The 17,769-nt window shown below is 67.4% G+C and overlaps 2 protein-coding genes across 4 annotated transcripts; both read left to right on the top strand.

The window, feature by feature from the left end:
- Window positions 1-1,900: 1,900 nt before the first annotated feature.
- Window positions 1,901-8,294, top strand: RSPO4 (R-spondin 4). The gene is made up of 5 exons (XM_084538042.1): window positions 1,901-2,222; window positions 4,812-5,000; window positions 5,176-5,319; window positions 5,409-5,594; window positions 8,157-8,294. Exons 1-5 carry the CDS (start codon window positions 2,144-2,146, stop codon window positions 8,228-8,230), a joined length of 672 nt encoding a protein of 223 aa, XP_084394168.1. The 5' UTR covers window positions 1,901-2,143; the 3' UTR covers window positions 8,231-8,294.
- Window positions 8,295-10,981: 2,687 nt separating this feature from the next.
- On the top strand, window positions 10,982-17,731 carry ANGPT4 (angiopoietin 4). 3 transcript variants are annotated; one of them, XM_084537640.1, is made up of 9 exons: window positions 10,982-11,399; window positions 14,673-14,711; window positions 15,007-15,116; window positions 15,394-15,626; window positions 16,133-16,248; window positions 16,418-16,519; window positions 16,597-16,763; window positions 17,236-17,366; window positions 17,469-17,731. In XM_084537640.1, exons 1-9 carry the CDS (start codon window positions 11,103-11,105, stop codon window positions 17,627-17,629), a joined length of 1,356 nt encoding a protein of 451 aa, XP_084393766.1. In that variant the 5' UTR covers window positions 10,982-11,102; the 3' UTR covers window positions 17,630-17,731. The 3 variants fall into 3 exon arrangements, with proteins under 3 accessions (XP_084393766.1, XP_084393765.1, XP_084393767.1); XM_084537639.1 differs by having other exon boundaries at window positions 14,673-14,828; window positions 14,995-15,116; XM_084537641.1 differs by lacking the exon at window positions 14,673-14,711 and having other exon boundaries at window positions 10,982-11,417.
- Window positions 17,732-17,769: the final 38 nt, after the last annotated feature.

Raw genomic sequence — 17,769 nt, 5'->3', positions numbered from 1 at the left:
CCATTTATTCCCCCCAAGGTGGAGCTGCCCCACGGCATCCCAGGCCCCAGGTTTTGGGTACGGGGCAGGCTGGGCTCGGGGGGGCCTGACCTGGTGGGAACGGCACCTGCGTCGGGAAGCTCGGAGCATCCTGCGTGCAGATGCGGCGCGCAGACATGTGCAGGGGGTGGGAATTAACCCGCTCCAGCTGCCTTCAGCCTTGTCTGCAGGATGTGAGCAAATCCCATTAAAACTGGTGCATCTGCGAGAGGGAACCAGACAGAAACTCTCCTTCGGGCGGCTGGAAGCCATCGGGACCGGGACGGGCAGCACCGTGCCGGATCCGCAACAGCCCCACGGCCGCTGCAGGCACCGGGGAGCGGGTGCGGGTGGGAGAGCCGGGGCTCAGCAGCACCCTGACCCTCCCAGCTCCAAACCCAAATCTCCCTGTGGGGTGAGAGAGGATGCAGAGCGCTCGCAGAGCCACCTGGGCACAGCCAGCTGCTCCAGAAAGGCTGGATTTCCCCCCCAAAAAAAGGTAGGGGAAAACACTCGGCCCTTTTCCTTCCCTGCTCGCCACAGCTGGTTGGGATGCGGGATGGGAAGGTGGCTCAGCATCCCTCCCAAGGGTCCTGTGTGCCCTGGGCAGGATTTCCCTCTCCGGGGGGAGGAGAGCAGCTCACCCTGCTGCTTTGAGCTTGCTGGTGCCGGGGGTGGGCGCACGGCCAGGGGCAGCCATCGGGGCTGTCACCGTGGGCCACCGGGCCGCTGGGAAGCACGGCCCCTGGCACGGGGCTGGCACGCGTGTCCTCGTGGCTGGGTGAGGGCACGGAGCTCCTGGGATGGACGTGGAGCAGCGCAGGAGCCCTTTGTGGGGCCATGGTCACCCTCCGAAGCCATGTGGGGGCCACGTGCACCCCACAGGGGGCTTGGAGGGACGCAGCCATCCCCAGGAGGTGCTGTCCTGTCCTGAGCTCCCAAGGGGCAGGGCAGGGGCAGGGGGGGACCCGAGTTTCTGCACCACAGCCCTGGCCACCCCCCATCCTGCAGCCCTGTGCCCTCTCCTGGGCACGCTGAGACCCCCCCTGGGGGCATTTGGGGGGGCGAGGGGCGCAGGGAGCTGCCTGGGAGCCAGGTGCTGCGAGGCACAGCTCTGCTCGGCTCAGCTCGGCTTGGCTGGCTCAGTTTGGCTCGGCTCAGCTCAGCTCAGCTTGGCTGAGTTTGGCTCAGCACGGCTCAGCTCGGCTTGGGTTGGATCGGCTCGGCACGGCTCGGCACGGCTCGGCACGGTCCCACAGCGTTTGGCACGGCTTGGCACGGCTTGGCACGGCTTGGCACGGCTTGGCACGGCTTGGCACGGCTTGGCACGGCTCGGCACGGCTTGGCACGGCTTGGCACGGCTTGGCACAGCCCGGCACGGCTCTGATCGGCCCGGTACAGCTCAGCACAGTCCCTCAGCTCTCCTCACGGCTCAGCACGGCACAGCTCAGCACGGCTCGCCTTGGCACGGCTCGGCCCGTTCCCTCATCTCTCGGCGCACCGAAGCCAGCCTCCCCCCCCGCCCCAGCTCCTCGATCCCCCCCCGCCGCCCCCCGCCCGCTCCTGGGCGTGTCCCCCCCGGCTTGGCCCCTCCCGTGCCGAGCCGTGCCGAGCCGTGCCGGGGGCTTCTCCGTGCCCCCGCAGCGGGATGGAGGCGGCGGGCGGGGGGCGCGCCCGCTCCGAGGCTGCGGCGGCGGCGCCGGGGCCGGGGGTCGCGGCCCGGCCGTTTGCGGGGCGCGGGGCCGGGGCCGGGGCCGTTTTGTCATCGCCGGGGCTTGCCGGGGGGGGGTCGGGAGGGGAGGGGGGGGGGCGGCGGGGGGCTGGCAGCGGCTATAAAGGCAGAGCTCCCCCGAGCAGCCGCCGCTTGCCCGGCACCATGAGCGCTGCCCTGCCCTGGCGGCCCGGGGCATGCCCCCCGCCCGCGGCTGGGGTGGTGTGAGCCCCCCGCCCCGCTCCGCGCCGCTCTCCTCCCGGTTTTCTTTTCCTTTCCCTTCCTCTCCTTTTTTCCCTTCCTCTCCCTTCCCTTCCTTCTTCCACCGCCTGTCGGCCGGCCGGGGAGGGAGGCGAGCCCGGCAGCCGCTCGGATGCTGTGATTTCTCGCCGCCCCTCAACCCCGGCTGCCCAGATGCCGTGGGTAACCCTCATGGTGCTGCTATTCATCAGCTCCGTGGAAATGCTCGCGCAGAACCGCTGGAAGAAGCAAGGTAGGGCGCGCGCTGAGCCTGGCTCCCTCGTCCTGCCCAGGTGCCACCCTTGGGTGGCTTCGGGTCCCCGAGGTGGAGCAGGAGGGGTGCCACGGGGGGTCAGCTCGCCCCCCGGGGCTGTTTCCTACATCTATGCCTGGAGAGGGCAAGGCTCAGCCCCAGCGGCATCACCTGCCTTGTGCCAGCGTTGTCCCACCCGGGGTGGCGGGGGACAGGGGGCAGCTGGTGGCACGGGGACCAAAATCACAGCCCCCCGGGGCAGGGTGTGGGTGGTGGGCGCAGGGCGCAGCGCGGTGCCGGTGCTTCTGCTCGATGCGTGGGGTGCAAAACGTCCTGGGGGGATGCTCGGAGGTGCTGCAGGCACTGCTGTCCCCTGCCCCGTCCTTCCCCCCGAGCAGAGGGGCTGGCCGAGCTGCTGCTTGGGTGTCCCGGGGCCGTGCCGGGGGGCACGGGCTCGTGTCCCCTCCGTCGGGTGGTGCCACCGCAGCCTGGGCTCTGCGGGGTGCGGGGATAGGACTCCCTTTTGTAACTGGTGCTGGGGCAGGGATGGGACCTTGCGAGCCTTTGGAGGCCTCGGGCTGGAGCCTGGGCAACTTTCCCCATGTCTGTTGGACGTTGCTGTAAGATGCCAGCGCTACGGGATGCGTGAGGGCCTCGGGTCCTCGTGGCACCCATGGGTCTGCACCCCAAATGTGCGGTGTCTCCCCCCTGTACGGGCTCTGCTGGCTGCTCAGCTCCTGCCCGGTGCCCGTCCCAGCTCAGCCCCGTGCCCAGCAGCTGCCACCATGCCCGGGGAGGTGAAGCCAGGAGCTGCCCCTCATTTCCCTGCTCCCATGCTCTGGGTGGGGGCCCTGTGCCGATTCCAGGCTCCTCCAGCTCTGCGGCAGCTCCCCGGCACCGCTCCCGGTGGCAGGAGAGAGACAGGAGGAGAAGAAGGGCTGGGAGCAGCAGGCAGGGAGTAAAAGCTGCCCGGAGCCCTCCCTGGAGCTGGTTTTAAAGACGGTGGCACGGATGTCGCTGCCACAGCTCGTCCCGTCCCATGGTGGGGCTCTGCACCTTCCCTGCCCCAGCTGGGTGTTGGAGAGAGAGCAGGGAAAAAAAATAAAAAAAAAAAAAATCATCAAAAAGAATCAGGGAAGGGAAAAGACGCTCGTAAATCCCTGGGTCTCCTGGGAAGCTGCTCCGGCTGCAGCCAGGAACACAAATGTTGTCAGCGTTTGGTAAATATGTAACGGAGACCATAACAACTTAATGGATCCAAGGTGCTTCATTAGCGGGCTCCCAGCACACGCAGCCTCCTGGCCGCAGCGAGTCGCGCCGCGCCGCGCCGTGCCGCCGCGCTGAGCAAGCCCCTGGCCTCCAGGGGAGAGGGGACCGGGATGATCGGGCTCAGGGGTGGCTGCGTGGCACAAGCAGCACCTGGGAAAGCCGTGCCGGAGCCGTGGGGTGTCCCCTGAGTGCGTCTCCCCGCCGTGTCCCCAGCCCTGAGCTCCCTCCCTCGCCCAAGGGGTCCGAGACCACGTCAAAGTTATTGCCCTTCGCTCGTGTTCTTGGCACCCTGGCACGTCCCAGATGCTGGCCCCAGTTTGCTCCCAGTGGGATCCAGTCCCTCATGGGGCTGCCCCCCATGCGGGGGAAGGCGGTGGCTGCGGGCCCTTCCCCAGGGCTGTGCACCAGGCTCCGGTAACCGCAGCCTCCAGAGCTCTGCTCTGCCCAGGGCAGCCTCCTCCTTCAGCCTTTGCTGTGTCCAAAAAAAAATCAAAAAAAAAACAAAAAAACAACATCTTAACGCTGTGAGACCTGCTAGCAGACAGCCTGGGCCCCGAGCACGCACCACCCGTGTTCCTGGCGCTGTCGCTGGCTGTACAGCACGAGCTGTTGCTCGGGGGTGTTAAAAGCGAGCTTTCTGTCCCAGAAAAGCCAAACAAACTCTTCCAAACACCAGCGGGTGCAGCAGGCGCCTCGCTGGTCGAGCAGAGGAGCCTGGGGGGGCCCTTTTTGGAGACACCCCACTATCCTGGGGGTGCAGAAGGACCCCGCTGTGTGGGTGGGCAGTGAAACCTGTGGCTGCCCTGGTGCTCCGGGCTCAGTCACCAGCTCCTGAAATGCCCCCGGGCCACGAGCATCTCCCCGGGCTGTGACTCTGTTGGGGGAAGCTGGCTCTAGGGACAGGAGGGCACCTCCAGGTGCTGCCGGCGGCATGGGGCTGGCCCCTCTCCTTGTCCCCATGTCCTTGTCCCTGGGAGCAGACCCCCCCCGGGACCCGCTGCCCCCCGTGCAGGTCGGAGCGCGGCGGGAGCAGCCGGGGAGGCGGCGGCGGCGGCTCTTGAGCCACCAGACAGATCCTTATCGCGGCTCCACTTGAACGTTTCCGAAACGCTCTTTGTTCCCTTGACATATAACAGGCAGCAGCCAATTAACCCGGGTCAGGGCTCGTTTCTCCCCGCCGGCTGCTCCGGGGGTCAGCGCCCTGTCGGATGCCATGGCACGGCTGCCCGGGCTGGCACCCGGAGCTGGGCGCAGCACGGAGGGATCCCCGACCCTGCCGTGCCCCCCGCCGCAGCCCCTCTGCCCCGCTTGTCTCTGCAGTGAGCGCTGGCCTCTTTGAGAACTGCACGGGCTGCGTCCTGTGCTCGGAGGACAACGGCTGCATCACCTGCCACCACCGGCTCTTCCTGCTCATCTGGAGGGACGGCATCCGCCAGTACGGGATGTGCGTCCACACCTGCCCCCCCGGCTACTTCGGCGTGCGGGGTCTGGAGGTCAACAGATGCACAAGTACGTGGTGTGTGAGCCAGGGTCCCTGCGCCTCCGAGCACCCCGGGGTCCCCTCGCTGCCCCTCAGCGCCTCTCCCAGCCCGGAGCTGCGTTCGGGAAGGGCTCCGGGTCCCTTTGCGCACCGGGGCTGGTGGCTCGGAGCTCGCCCCCAGCTCACAGCACCCCTTCCCGGCAGAGTGCAGGTCGCCCAGCTGCGAGAGCTGCTTCAGCAAAGACTTCTGCATGAAGTGCAAGGAGAAGTTTTACCTGCACAAGGGTCAGTGCTTCCGGCAGTGCCCGCCCGGCACCGCGGCGCAGCCCGGCACCCGCGAGTGCCAAGGTAAGCGGCGCCCGCTCCCCGCGCCCCACGGCTCATCCCAGCGTGGTGTGGCCACCGTCCCCCTCCCCGTGCCCCTTTTTTCCCCCCAGAGACGTGCGAGCCGGGGCCCTGGGGCGAGTGGAGCGCCTGCACCCACGAGGGCCGGACCTGCGGCTGCAAGTGGGGTCTGGAGACGCGGGTGCGCGAGGTCCTGGGCGCCCCACGAGAGGAGGGGGCTTCGTGCCCCGCGCTGCTGGAGACCCGAAAGTGCCGCCTGAGGAAGCACTGCCCAGGAGGTGAGCGCGGCCCCTCCTGCCCCCCGCAGCCCCCCGGCTTGGCGCCCCGCCGCCGCTCTGCCTAAAAGCGAGGAGCCCCGCGGTGGCGGGGGGTCCTGCGGGGTTGTGGCCGGCCAGCCTGGATCTCATCTCCCAAGCATTTGGAGGCCGGTGGCTGTAAGCGTGCAGTTCTGGAGAAAGCTGCCTTCCCAGGCACATGTGCTGAGCAGCCCCGGTGCTGGCGCCGGCAGGGACGAGGCTCCCCCTGCCCCGTGAGCCACAGCCCCTGGCACCGGCTGCTGTCCTGCCCGCCTGCGAAGGGAGAGGCAGGGCCGAGGCTTTCTGCTTGGCAATTGCAAATAGAGAGGCGCGAGTTCCTCGGGGGAAATACCTGCAAAAATCCGCGAAATACCAGAAAGCCACATGGAGCTGGAGGGCATCACCCCGGGGGGATTTGCAATGACCAAGGTCCCCAGCCCACCCTGGGATCCGTCCCCAGGGCTGGGCACCATCCTGTCCTCCCCGGTGGCTCTCCCTGACGTTGTCCCCAGCCCTCATCCCCGGGGGCCCTCCCATTGCTGTGGCACCGCAGTTCCCTGGCTCGGGGGTCCCCGGCTGGGGGGCTGCGGCGTGGGGGCTCCCCGGTGCCCCTCTCAGCGCCCAGCCGGCGGCGCGGGCACGGGCGCAGGGATGGCGATGGGAACCAGGAGGAGCCTGATGTCATTTTTGGACGCGAGCGGCTGGGCTGAAGCTGTTCTAATAAATCTCTGCTTAATAACTGGCAGAAAGACAGATTGCATGAGATACCGATCTGTGGGCCTTGGAAGGAGATCTGAGCCCCCGGCCTCGGCGCTGGACAGCTTTGCGGTGCGGAGCCGTGGGTTCGCCGTGTATCTACACGGCAGCGGCAGGGAGGGCGCGACCGAGGAGAGGGGTGCGAAGGGGAGAGGAGAGACGGGTTGGAGGAAGGTGGGAACAACAAAAGCTGGGCGTGCTGGGGCTGCGGAGCCAGGAGAACGTCCTCATCTGGGCACCATCCATCATAAATAACGTTGCGGTGCTGACAGCGCGGCGGAGCTGATTTCCTTTCCTGCTCAGACCCTGACTCGCAGCTTCGGGGCGCCAGGTGGCAACGATTTCGGGGAAGTTTGGCTCCCTCCCTGGCTCTGCGGCCCCTGGGCCCTTGAAGCTGGTGACAGGTTGATGCGGCCAGCTTGGCGGTGGTGCACGAGGACGGGCGGCTCTGGAGCGCGGCGTCCCGCGGCGCGCTGCCGGGCGGCTGACGGCGTGTGCCTGCGGCGCCGTGCCCAGAGCTCGGTGCCACCACAGCCACCCCCCTGCACCCATGGGGATCACAGTTTTTGGGGTGCACCGCATCTCACGGGGCAACCTGGGCACCCTCTCCTGCCCTCTGTGAGCCCTGAGGCTGTGGGGATGGGGGGCACCGCAGGGCTCCCCGCTCGGGTGGGGATCAGCTCCAGAGCCGGGTCTCTCCCCGAAACAGCCGAGGGAAATCCCCCGCGGCGTGGTGTGGCTGGAGGCAGCGGCCTCCCCGTAAGCAGGGCAGGAGCAGCCCCCTTCGTGTCTGGCAGCCCAGCCCTGGGCAGCCTGCTCGGCGTCCCCGCCGCGGCGGAGCGTGCGCCTGCCCTCGCTCCCAGGCTCCTGTCCCGACCGGCCAAGTGCTCGGTTATGGGATCCAGATGCTGGAGGACAACGAGTTCACTTGATGCAGCCAAGACACCCCAAGACCCGGAGAGCCGGAGGAAGGCGCTGCCTCGGCCCCAGCCCGGGCTGTGTGATGAGAGATTTGTGCTACCACTTCTGAGCCGTCGTCCCCGGGCAGCTGGAAGCGAGAAGCATCTGTGCTTGGCCGCGGCACAAAACCGCTCACGCTGCTGTAAATCTGCCTTGTGTTCCTGCCGCGCTCTCCAGACGCCTGGCATTCGTGCTGTGCCCTTTCCTTTGTGGGTGGCAATTGTCTGGGAGATCAGAGCAGAAAAACAGAGGCGGGCAGGAAAAGAGATGGAGCCCTCGCAAAGAACCAGCGTCAGCAGCGCCGGCTCCCGCGGCGGGGCCGGCCGTGGGCCTCGTGTTCTGCGCCCCCCGGCTCTGGGATGGACACAGGGGCAGAAGCTGCCTGGTTTGGGGTCCCCAACCCACTCCAAGGCATGGGGTCCCCGTCCATCAGAGCCCACAGTCCTGTCCCGTGTCCCGGTTTGTTTCGGTGTCTCAGCGCCGTCCCCATCGACCCGCGGAGCTGGGAGCTGGAGGGGTGCTTGGAGAGGGGTGGGTGCACCCAGAGGCCAGCCACGTCCCACCCTCAACCCTTCCTGGTCCAGCTGGGGGCTGTGCTGTGCTGGGTTTTGGGGCTTTGGGGCCTTGGGGATTTGGGGATTTGGATCTTTGGGGCTTTGTGGTGGCCGTTGTCCTGCTCCTGCTTGCGGAGAGGTCGGGGTCTCTCCGGGCAGCGCCCGCTGTGGCTGGAGGCAGAGCTGGCCGTAACCCCCAGCCTCGCATCAGGAGGCTCTCCGCTGCCCGGCCCCAGCGAGCGAGCCCTCCTTTTCTCCTTCTCTTCTCTTCCAGAGAAAACCAAACCCAAAAATAAAGGCAAAAAGCGGCAGAAGAAGCAGAAGACAGAGCCGGACGCGGGCACCTAGCGGCGCGGGCACGGCGAGGCGAGCTCCCCCTGTGCTGCCCTGCCCGCGTCGCCCCGGCTTCCCAGCCACAGAAAATTGCACAATTTTCTCTCTCCCCCCCAACCCCCCATCCCCCTTTCTTTTCAGGCAATTTATGGCCTGTAAAACATTTCCTTTTCAGAAAATCTAATTTGCAGTGTCCAAAGCAATGCCTCGGGGCTCGGGGAGGGGGGTGGCTCCTTTTTTTTGTTGTTTTTCCCTCTCCCCCTGCCTGCTCGGCCCCTTCCCTCGCTGCAGCCGGGTGAAATGGGGCCGGGGAGGGGGGTTCGACCCTGCTGATGGAGGTGACGCCTGCCCCCAGCACGTCCCCTGGGCAGGGAGATGTCCGTCCCCACGGGACCCTGACTGCGCTGGGGTGCCGGGGACCTCACAGCAGCCCAGCCCGGCCCTCAGCATCTCTCTGGTCCCCTTGTGGCACATCCATGGGCCAAATCCTGCCGGCCTCGTGCTCACAGCCTGTGGAGAGCTGGGCGAGCTCCGTGCCGGGCGTGAGCTCAGGATTTGGGAGTGTCCCTCCCCACGCACCCCGGAGCCACCAGCGCCAGCCTGGGGACGCCCCCCACCACCACCAGCCTGGCCACGCCACCAGGATCGACCTCGTGGCCCCCTCCCGTGGGTGCTGACCCCGTCCCCATCCCTCTGACCCAGCCACCGTGCGCTCAGCGCCCAAAAAAACCCACGCAGGACGCGTGTGTGGCCCGTGGAGAAGCACCTCGGCACGTTTCAAACGCGTTTTGCTCGAACTGCTGCCCTCCCCGGGGGCACCTCTGTGAATATCCTGGGTCTGGCTGCCCCATCCCTGCTCCCAGCATGGGACCTGGGGGTTACGGGGGCTGCGGGGCCCTTCCAGGACGGGAGCGCTTGGTGTCAGCATCGAGCCAGCCCCGGAGCCTCGCTCGCAGGCACGGGGCAGCTCCTCCGTTTGCTTTCTGTCAAATAAAAAGCGTCGAAGCCTCCGGCACCCGTCGCCTCGCCTCGCTGCTTCCCTGCCGCTGCAGAAAATGTTTCCACGAGGCATTAAACCCCAGCCCCACGCCTCCACCCCAAAAGTGGTGGGGTGAAAAAGTGGCCAGCGGCTGCCTGGGTCGGCCTCGGACCCCTCTGAACTGCCCAGGCCCTCAGGAACTGGGGGGGGTCCCTGGGGAAAGATCTTGTTTTGGCGTTTCTCTTTGGAGCAGCAGCAGCATCTCGCGGCGTCTGAGCCAGCAGAAGGAGAAGCAACGTCCCCGGGACCCTGCCCCTTCCCCGGGTGCTGCTTTGGGACCTCCAGGGCTGGCTCTTGGGGTCCTGTAGGTGGGATCTGGGGGCTCGGGGCTGCTCTGGGTGGCCCCAGGGGCCGGCAGGGGGATGCCTGGGGGCTCCCGAGGAAGCTGGAGGTGCCCTGGAGATGCTGGGGTGCTGCTGGCAGGAGATGCTGGGACGGGGCAGCACCGTGAGCAGGGCACGAGGGCATGGAAAAAAGGCTCTCGGCCACCCTTTAAAACCAGTTGGGGTCCCCGCTATCCAGAGGGGCCGGGGCACCCCGTGACCACCACAGCCCCCCCCCCGGTGCTGCGTAAGCGGGCGGAAAACCCTGGGAAGGTGGCCGGGGTGTTCCTGTGCCGAGGGATTTTTGCTCTGCCATGCCAGCCCGTCCCCACAGCCAGCCCCAAATCTCCTGGGACAGCTTAGAAATAGCCCGGCACGTAGCCTGGCCCCCGTGGGCTCCGCGCCAGGCGCTGGGGCCCCGCGCTGGCCGTGGGATGGCTGCGCCGCCCCACGTGGGCGCACGGCACAGCCTGGGCTGCAGGGGTATTTTGTTTTATCCCGCACCCCGGGGTGGGTTTGGGGTGTCCCCAGGCCACCCCATCCACGGGGCAGGCGGAGGTGGGGGTCACCAGGGTCTGCACGGCACCTCCTGGGGCTGGCAGGGACGTCCCTGTGGCACTGCGGGCAGCGTGCGCCCAGATTTGGTAGCTCGTGGGTGGAATGGGGGCATGGTGTGCGTTTGGGGTCAGCCCCCCAACACTGAAATACCCCTATGAGGCTGGGGGAGACGGGATATCCAAGGATGTCCCCGTCCCACGCAGCTTGGCCACCCCAGCAGCTGCTCCTTGCTCTGCGGGGCCGGGGTGTGCATCCAAATCCTAAACCCTAAAGGGGCAGCCCAAGCCCCCTGGGGGCAGCAGGAAAACGCTGGCTGAGCCCCAAACCCCACACGGGATCCAACCGGGTCCCACCACCCTCCTCTGGGTCCCCAGGGTCCCCGCGGGCTCGTCCCACGGCCGCAGCAGCCGAAGGCAGCGCTCGGCTTCCTCCCCTGATATAAATAGCTGCAGGCGGGGGGAGCACGGCCCGGGGGTCCCAAGGGTGACAGGGGGCAGCGAGGGCGGATGGGGGGGGACCCTCTGGGAAAGGGACGAGGGGCTCGGGGCCGGGGAGGGCACGGCGGGGACGTGGGGGGCCGGGGGGCCAGGGGTGGCCGTGCGGGGAGGGTGTGCGGCCGGACTCTGCGTGCGTGAGGCATGGAAAGATCACGTGTGAAACTTGATCTCCCCGCAGCGGGCTCGGAGGAGAGAAAAAAAGATAGAAGTATTGTTTTTAAACAGATTTTTTTTTTTTCCCTTTTGTTTTTCTTTTTCTTTTTTTTTTTTTTCCCTTGCAAGGGCCGAGCGAGACCCAGCCTAGCGATAAAAGGAGGCCGGGGCGGCCGCAGCCCGCTCAGAGCGCGCCGGGAGGAAATGCCGAGGGCGCAGCGCCGGGGCTGGGCGCTCAGCACCCACTGACCGACTCCTCGCACCCGCAGCACCCTTGGGTGCCGGGGTGAGGGGTTCCCCGTGCCTGTACCCGTGCCATGCGGGCGCTCGGCTTCGTCCTGGCGGCGCTGTGCGCGGCCGCAGCCCAGCGGCGGGCACTGGATGGGGGCGGCCGGCGGCGTTTCCACCGCGTGCAGCACGGGCACTGCAGCTACACCTTCGTGCTGCCCGAGGCCGACCCCGTTCCCTGCCCTCCCGGCGTCGCCCCCGGCCCCTCCAACGCGCTGCTGCAGCGGGACTCGCCGGCCGGCACCGCGCACGCCGCCCGCGGGGCTGCCCAGCGCCTGCAGCACCTCGAGAGGATCCTGGAGAACAGCACCCAGTGGCTGCTGAAGGTAGGAGGAGGCGGCGGGGTGGGTGCCAGGGAGTGAGGGGAGGCGGTGAGGAGGGTGGTGGGGAAGGGGTTTGCCCCCCCCCCCCCCCTTACCCCCGCAGCTGCCCTACACCCACCGAAGCCGCTTGCTGCGGTCAGCTCTGCGCCTTGCCCACTGGGCTCAGCCCCAGGGCCTGATCCTGCCCCAAATTTTTCACCAGAGGGGATGGAGAGGGTGCCACAAATGCCACTGATCAGCAGTTCTCACCGCCCTGCATCCCCCTGCCGTCCCCACCACGGGTCCCCTCCTGGTGCCCACCGCAGCGGCGGTGCCAGGCACCCCGTGGGGCTGAGCTCTCCCCGTCCTGGCTCAGGAGGGGACCCCTGGGTCACGGGGACCCCCACCCACCTCGGGGACCCCCGTCCCGGGTGCTGCTGCGCCCCCCCAGCCCCGGCCCCTTGGCGCGAGGCAGGAAGAGGTTTTTCCTTTCCGAGGTCTCGCCCGGCGCCTCCTGACCCCGCATCTGCGGCCGAGCGAGCGGCCGCCTGCGTCACACCCGGGAAGAGCTCCCGGGAGGCTCCCCCCGGGGCCACGTCCCCGCGGTGCCCACGATGGGGACGGGGCGAGAGCCTCGTCCCCAGGTGCCACCCGCCCCCGAGCCGAGCGGCACCGCCGGGGACGCGGAGAGCGGCAGCGGGCACCCGTGGGGACACCCAGGGCTGTCCCTGTCCCCTCCTCGGCTGTCTCAGACCTCAAATTCCTCAAAAGCTGCGCCCCAGCTCCCCTCAAAGCCAGCTCTGGGTGCTGCAGAGGGAGCAGCGAGGCCGGGCTGGCGGTGACCGATGCCCCCCGCTGCGGGGACGCTGCTCCAGCAGCGCTTGCGCACCTCAGCTCCGTGCAATCCCGGGGTCCCTGCACCCTGGGGTGCTGCCACGGGGCCCGCTGGGTGCTGCTCAGCCCCGCTGGGTGCTGCTCAGCCCCGGAGCAGGCAGGATGAAGCCGCAAACCTGAGCAGCTTTGGTCAGAGGTGCCCAAAATCACAGCCCGGGAGCAGGGGGCAGCGGCCGGTGCCCGTCCCCTCCCGCAGCACAGCCCCTCCAGCACAGGCAGATTTTATTTTTTTTTTTTTGCCTTTTTTTTTTTTTTTTATGCTTTTTGCTTTCTTTTTCTGTTTCTTTGCTTTCCTTATTTAACTGGAACTGCGCAAGGAGGCTTGTTTTGGTTGGACTCCAGGCCTGAACAAACAAACTGGGCTCGAAGGAGGCACCGGGTTCGGGGACGGCTTGTAAACAACGCCAAATCCCCGGCTGCCAGCGGGGCAGATTCATGCTGTGCCCTGGCCCGTGGCTCTGGCAGGGCTCCCCCCAGCCCCTTGCAGGGCTCCCCACCCCACCAGCCCCCTCCTCTGCCACCACAGACCCCGCTGGGGACACTGGCTGCGGGGTCACCCTCTCCACGCAGCCGAGCGCAGCCCAGGAGGGACAGCCGGGGACACCAGTGAGGACGTGGCACGCAGACTGGTGGCACTGGCCGAGGACGTGGGTGGGCACTGGGTGCCTGTCGGTGCCACCAACCTGACCATGGGGCCGAGACCCTGAAGGGACTGGCCCCACTGGCAGCCCTTTTGGCGATGTGTTCCCAGCGTGGGGACAGCAGGGTGGCCGTGCTGCGCTCCCGGCCGGTGGTCGCTCGCTGCTTGGTTTTGCTGCTGGGCAGAAATTTTTGTGCAGGCTGCGAATTTTGGGCAGTGCCCGATCTTGGTCTCCCTGCACCAGGCTTGAGCAGGGCTCAGGACAAAACCTGGGGCTGATCCTGAGCTCGGGAGCAGTGCTGGAGCCGAGTCCCCAGTGTCACACTGCCAGGAGCCACAGGGATGGGACCAGCACCAGGGCTTGGTCCCACTGGTGTGCGTCCCCCTGCCCAGCTCCCCTTGTCCCTTCCCTGAGGGGAGGGGACCCTGTCCCGGGGCTGGCCCTGTCTAGGGAGCTTTTTGGGGTGACCCCAGCCCCTCTTCAGTTCCTCTTCCTTAGGCAGAGCCATGGTCGGGGGCTCCCCCAGAAGGGGCAGGGACCCCCAAAAGAGGCAGCTTGCAGGGAGCAGCCGGGGCCAGGGCTGGGGCTGGAGCCAGGCTCTTTCTCAGCCCCCCTCCCAGTGCCAGACTGACCTTTTCCACGGGTATGTACTGCCCCGCGCTCAGAGGGATGTTTGTTTTGAAAAAAAAAAAAAAAAAAAAAAAAGGCAAGACCGAGAGGGAGAGGAGGCCTCCCCGAGCCCTGAGAAGCAGCAAGATTAACGACGTGGTTAAAGGGAAACTCTCCAGCAATCACTCAGCTGGGGAAATGTTTTCCAGACCCGGCTCTCAGACGCTCCCCGCTTCCTCCCCGCGAGGGAAGCCCCCGGGGACCTGGGCGCAGCCCGAGGTGCCCACTCTGGGATCCTCCTTCCCCCCCCAGCTTCACCTTCCAGCCCCTGGGGGGGGTTTACATCATTTTTTCTGTGCCTCCAGCCCCCCAAGTGCTCAAAGAGGGGTGATTTCACTCCACCTTGCACTAACAAGTGCGGCGAGGGGCTGGGCGCCCCGGCACCGCCGTGCCACGAGCACCGGGACCGGGGGCTTTCCTTGCACCAGCTCACGGGGCAGGGGGCCAGGAGCCACCTGGATGCGGGGGCGCGGGCAGCTCGGGACCCTCGGGGTGGGAAAGGGGTCGGGTTGGGCAGCCCCGGCGCGGGGCCGCGTTCCCAGCGTGGGCGGCAGCGCGTCCCTTCCGCTCCCCACGGCCCCCGCGGGGCGGCCGGGGGCTGCAGCCCTCGGCGAGGCTGTCACCCCGGAGAGGGGCCGAATGGGAAGCTCACGGCGAGGACGCCAGAAATAGAAACCCTCTGGGAAGCGCCCGTCCCCCGCGGGCTGGGAAAGCGGAAGATGTTTCGGAGCCGTGTCCGCAGCCGGCTGCTTCCCAGCCCCGAGCGCTGCCCCGCCGTGGGGCAGCACCGTGTGCCGGAAAAGCTGCTGTCACCGCGGCTGGGGACGATGGCAGGGAGATGCCACCAGGCTTGGGAAACTGGGACAGCTGGGCCAACGCTGGTGCCGATGCCGAAGCTGGTGCCAAGCCCAATGCTGGTGCCAAATCTGGTGCCAAAGCCAAGCAGGCTGCTCCGAAGCACCCAGGAGGGGTCGTGCCATGCTGAAAGCCTCCCAGGCTGTGCCAATTTGGAGGACGGAGGCCGTGGTGAGGCTGGGTACGGGGTGAGCTCCCCGACTGACCCATCCCATCCCATCCTCGCTGCTCTCTGCAGCTGGAGAGCTACATCCAGAGCAGCGTGAAGCCGGAGATGGCGCAGCTGCAGCAGACGGCGGTGCAGAACCAGACGGCCACCATGCTGGAGATCGGCAGCTCCCTCCTCAACCAGAGCGCCGAGCAGACCCGAAAACTCACCGACGTGGAGGCCCAGGTAGGTGGCAGCGGCAGGGGCACTCGGTGCTGCCCCCAGGACCGCCCCAGGGGCAGGTTTTGTGCTGCTAAAAGCGGGGAGGTTCCCCGAGGTGGTGCCCAGGGGGCTGCCACTGGTGGCTGGGGACCCCGCTGCCCACCCCGACGCTCCCCCTGCTCCCGGGCAGGTGCTGAACCAGACGTCGCGCATCGAGATGCAGCTGCTGGAGAGCTCGCTGTCCACCAACAAGCTGGAGAAGCAGCTGCTGGTGCAGACGAACGAGATCCACAAGCTGCAGAGCAGGAACAAGTAAGGGGCCGGGTCTCTGGCTGCTCTCTGGGAGGGCTGGAGCCCCTCCAGGGCTCGCTGGAGTCCCTGCGGGTCGCCCTTCGGCCTCGGTTCCTCCTTCACCTTCACCCTCCCTCGCTAAGGGCACCCACGAGGTAGAGAATTGCCAGGTGCCCCCGGGGACGGGGACAGCTCGCAGGGGTGCCAGGGATCCACATCCAGGGCTTGGGGCTGCTCTGCTCTCCCCGCTCAGCCCCTCGCATCCCTCCCCCGTGTCACCGCCACGTGTCCCCTTCAGCATCCTGGAGGTGCGGGTGCTGGAGATGGAGGCAAAGCACCAGGCGGAGCTGGCGGGGCTGCGCTCGGAGAAGGAGAGGCTGCAGGTTGTGGTGAGCCGGCAGAGCGGCACCATCGAGGACCTGGAGAAGTCGCTGCTGGCGGCCAGCGCCAACTCCAGCCTGCTCCAGAGGCAGCAGCTGCAGCTCCTGGAGGCGGTGCAGGGCCTGGTGCGCCTGGTGGCGCAGGGCAGAGGTGAGCGGGGAGAGGCAGAGGGACTGAGGGGGGTTTGGGGGGGTTGGGGACCCTGTGCTGGCAGCTGCCCGGCTCACGCAGAGGTGATTTCACCCCAAAAAATGAAGAATCCCAAGAGAAAATGAGCCTTGTGCCCCCATGGGAAGGGCTGGCACCCGCTTCAGAGCGCACACCAGCCGGGGCAAATCCCCGGGGATTTGGTTTGGTGGCAGCGTGGCCACCCCCACACCCAGACACACAGAAATGTCACCAAAAAAAGGAAAACCAGGGGACACAAAAAACATCCAAAGGGAGAGGAGAAAGGCAGAAAAACCAGGCAGGGCTGCGGGACCGGGGGGGCTCTGAAATCCCCTCTGCCCTCTCGCACGGTGGGAAGCCCCAGTGCCACCAGCAAGGTGGGGAGGGCACCCCAGGGCCCTGCACGTCCACCTGCGTGGTGTGGGGCTGGGACAGGCAGCACCCCCGGTGCCCCCCCCTCGGTGTTAACGCCTCCCCCCTGCCCCCAGCCTTGCTGCCCGGGGAGGAGCAGCTCTTCCAGGACTGCGCCGAGCTGCGCCGGGCCGGCTTCCACACCAGCGGGGTCTACACCCTGCACATCGCCAACCTCAGCGAGCCCAAAAAGGTGAGCGCAGCCCGGGGGGGGCTCCTGCTGCAGCACCCAGGGGTGCTGCTGTCCCCAGGAGCCACCCAATGTGTGTCAACCCCGTACCAGTGGCACCACCAAGCCTGAAGTTGGGGTGTCCTCGGGCACCCCCCGAGCCAGGGGCTGAGCTCCTTGCTCCCCGCTGCAGGTTTTTTGTGACATGGAGACGGACGGCGGGGGCTGGACGGTCATCCAGCTCCGTGCCAACGGCAGCCTCAGCTTCCAGAGGAGCTGGAGGGAGTACAAGCAGGTCTGTGCGGGGACGGGGACGAGTTGGGGCACCCCCGTGCCCACCGCCCGCGCCCACCCTCCCCGTGGCTCCCCCAGGGTTTTGGGGACGCGGCGGGCGAGCACTGGCTGGGCAACGAAGCCGTGCACCTGCTGACGAGCCGGGCGCCCTACGCCCTGCGCGTGGAGCTGAGGGACTGGGAGGGCAGCCAGGTCTATGCCCACTACGGGAAGTTCCAGCTGGGCAGCGAGAGGCAGCTCTACAGGTAGGAGAACGGCGGCGAGTTGTCCCTGGCCCCCGCAGCCCCCAGGACTGGCACGGCTCGCTGCGGGTGCCCGGGGGACCCCGGGTCCCCAGGAGGTTGCAGGGTTCCTGGTGGGGTTTCGCTGGGGTTCTCTGCAGATTTCCTCCCCGGGGATGTGGCTGTGCTGCCTGCTCCTTCTTCCCCCTGGTTCTCGAAATCCCCAAGTAGATTTTGATGCCTGAAGTTGCATTAAAACCGAGGGATTTCCCACCCCAGCAGGCAGCCGGCGCACTGGCGGCCGCTCGCCGCTCCTCTCCAAAAGGGCTCGTCCCCAGGGTGCTGCATCCGTGTCCTCGCGGGGATGCCAAACCCTTGTGGTGCCAGGGACAGGGGCTGGGGGGCAGAACAGGGCCTGGGGGGCTTTTTAACCCCCTCCCCAAAGCATCTAGCGGGTGCTGATGGCACGCCTGGCGCGCGTCGCCCTCGGCCGCAGGCTCTCGCTGCAGGACTACAGCGGCACGGCCGGGCAGCAGAGCGGCTTGGCCCTGCAGGGCACCAACTTCAGCACCCGCGACGCCGACAACGACAACTGCCTCTGCAAGTGCGCCCAGATGCTGTCGGGAGGTGAGCGGGGAGCTGGGGCTGGGGTCCCGAAATCACCCCCCAAAAAACCTCCCGGCGCCCGGCCCCGCAGCACGCTCCCGCCCCGCTCCCTTCCTCCCGCAGGCTGGTGGTTCGACGCCTGCGGGCTCTCCAACCTGAACGGCATCTACTACCCGGCCCGGCACAACATCCGCAAGCTCAACGGCATCCGCTGGCATTATTTCCAGGGCCCCAGCTACTCGCTGAAGGGCACCCGCATGCTGATACGGCCCGCGGGCTTCTAGCGCGCTGCCGGACCCCGTGCCGGCCCCAGACCCGTGCCAGACCCCGATGGAACTGAGCCGCCCGGCTGCAGGAGCTGCAGGGAAAATTTTCCCCAATTATTATTCCTCACTCTTCTTCCTCTCGTCCCCTGGGAGCCCGT

Source organism: Aythya ferina (genome assembly GCF_964211825.1).
Source record: "Aythya ferina genome assembly, chromosome: 16".
NCBI classification, from domain to species: domain Eukaryota; kingdom Metazoa; phylum Chordata; class Aves; order Anseriformes; family Anatidae; genus Aythya; species Aythya ferina.
Note: the sequence above shows the minus strand (reverse complement) of the source record. Positions and strands in the feature narration are given on the sequence as shown.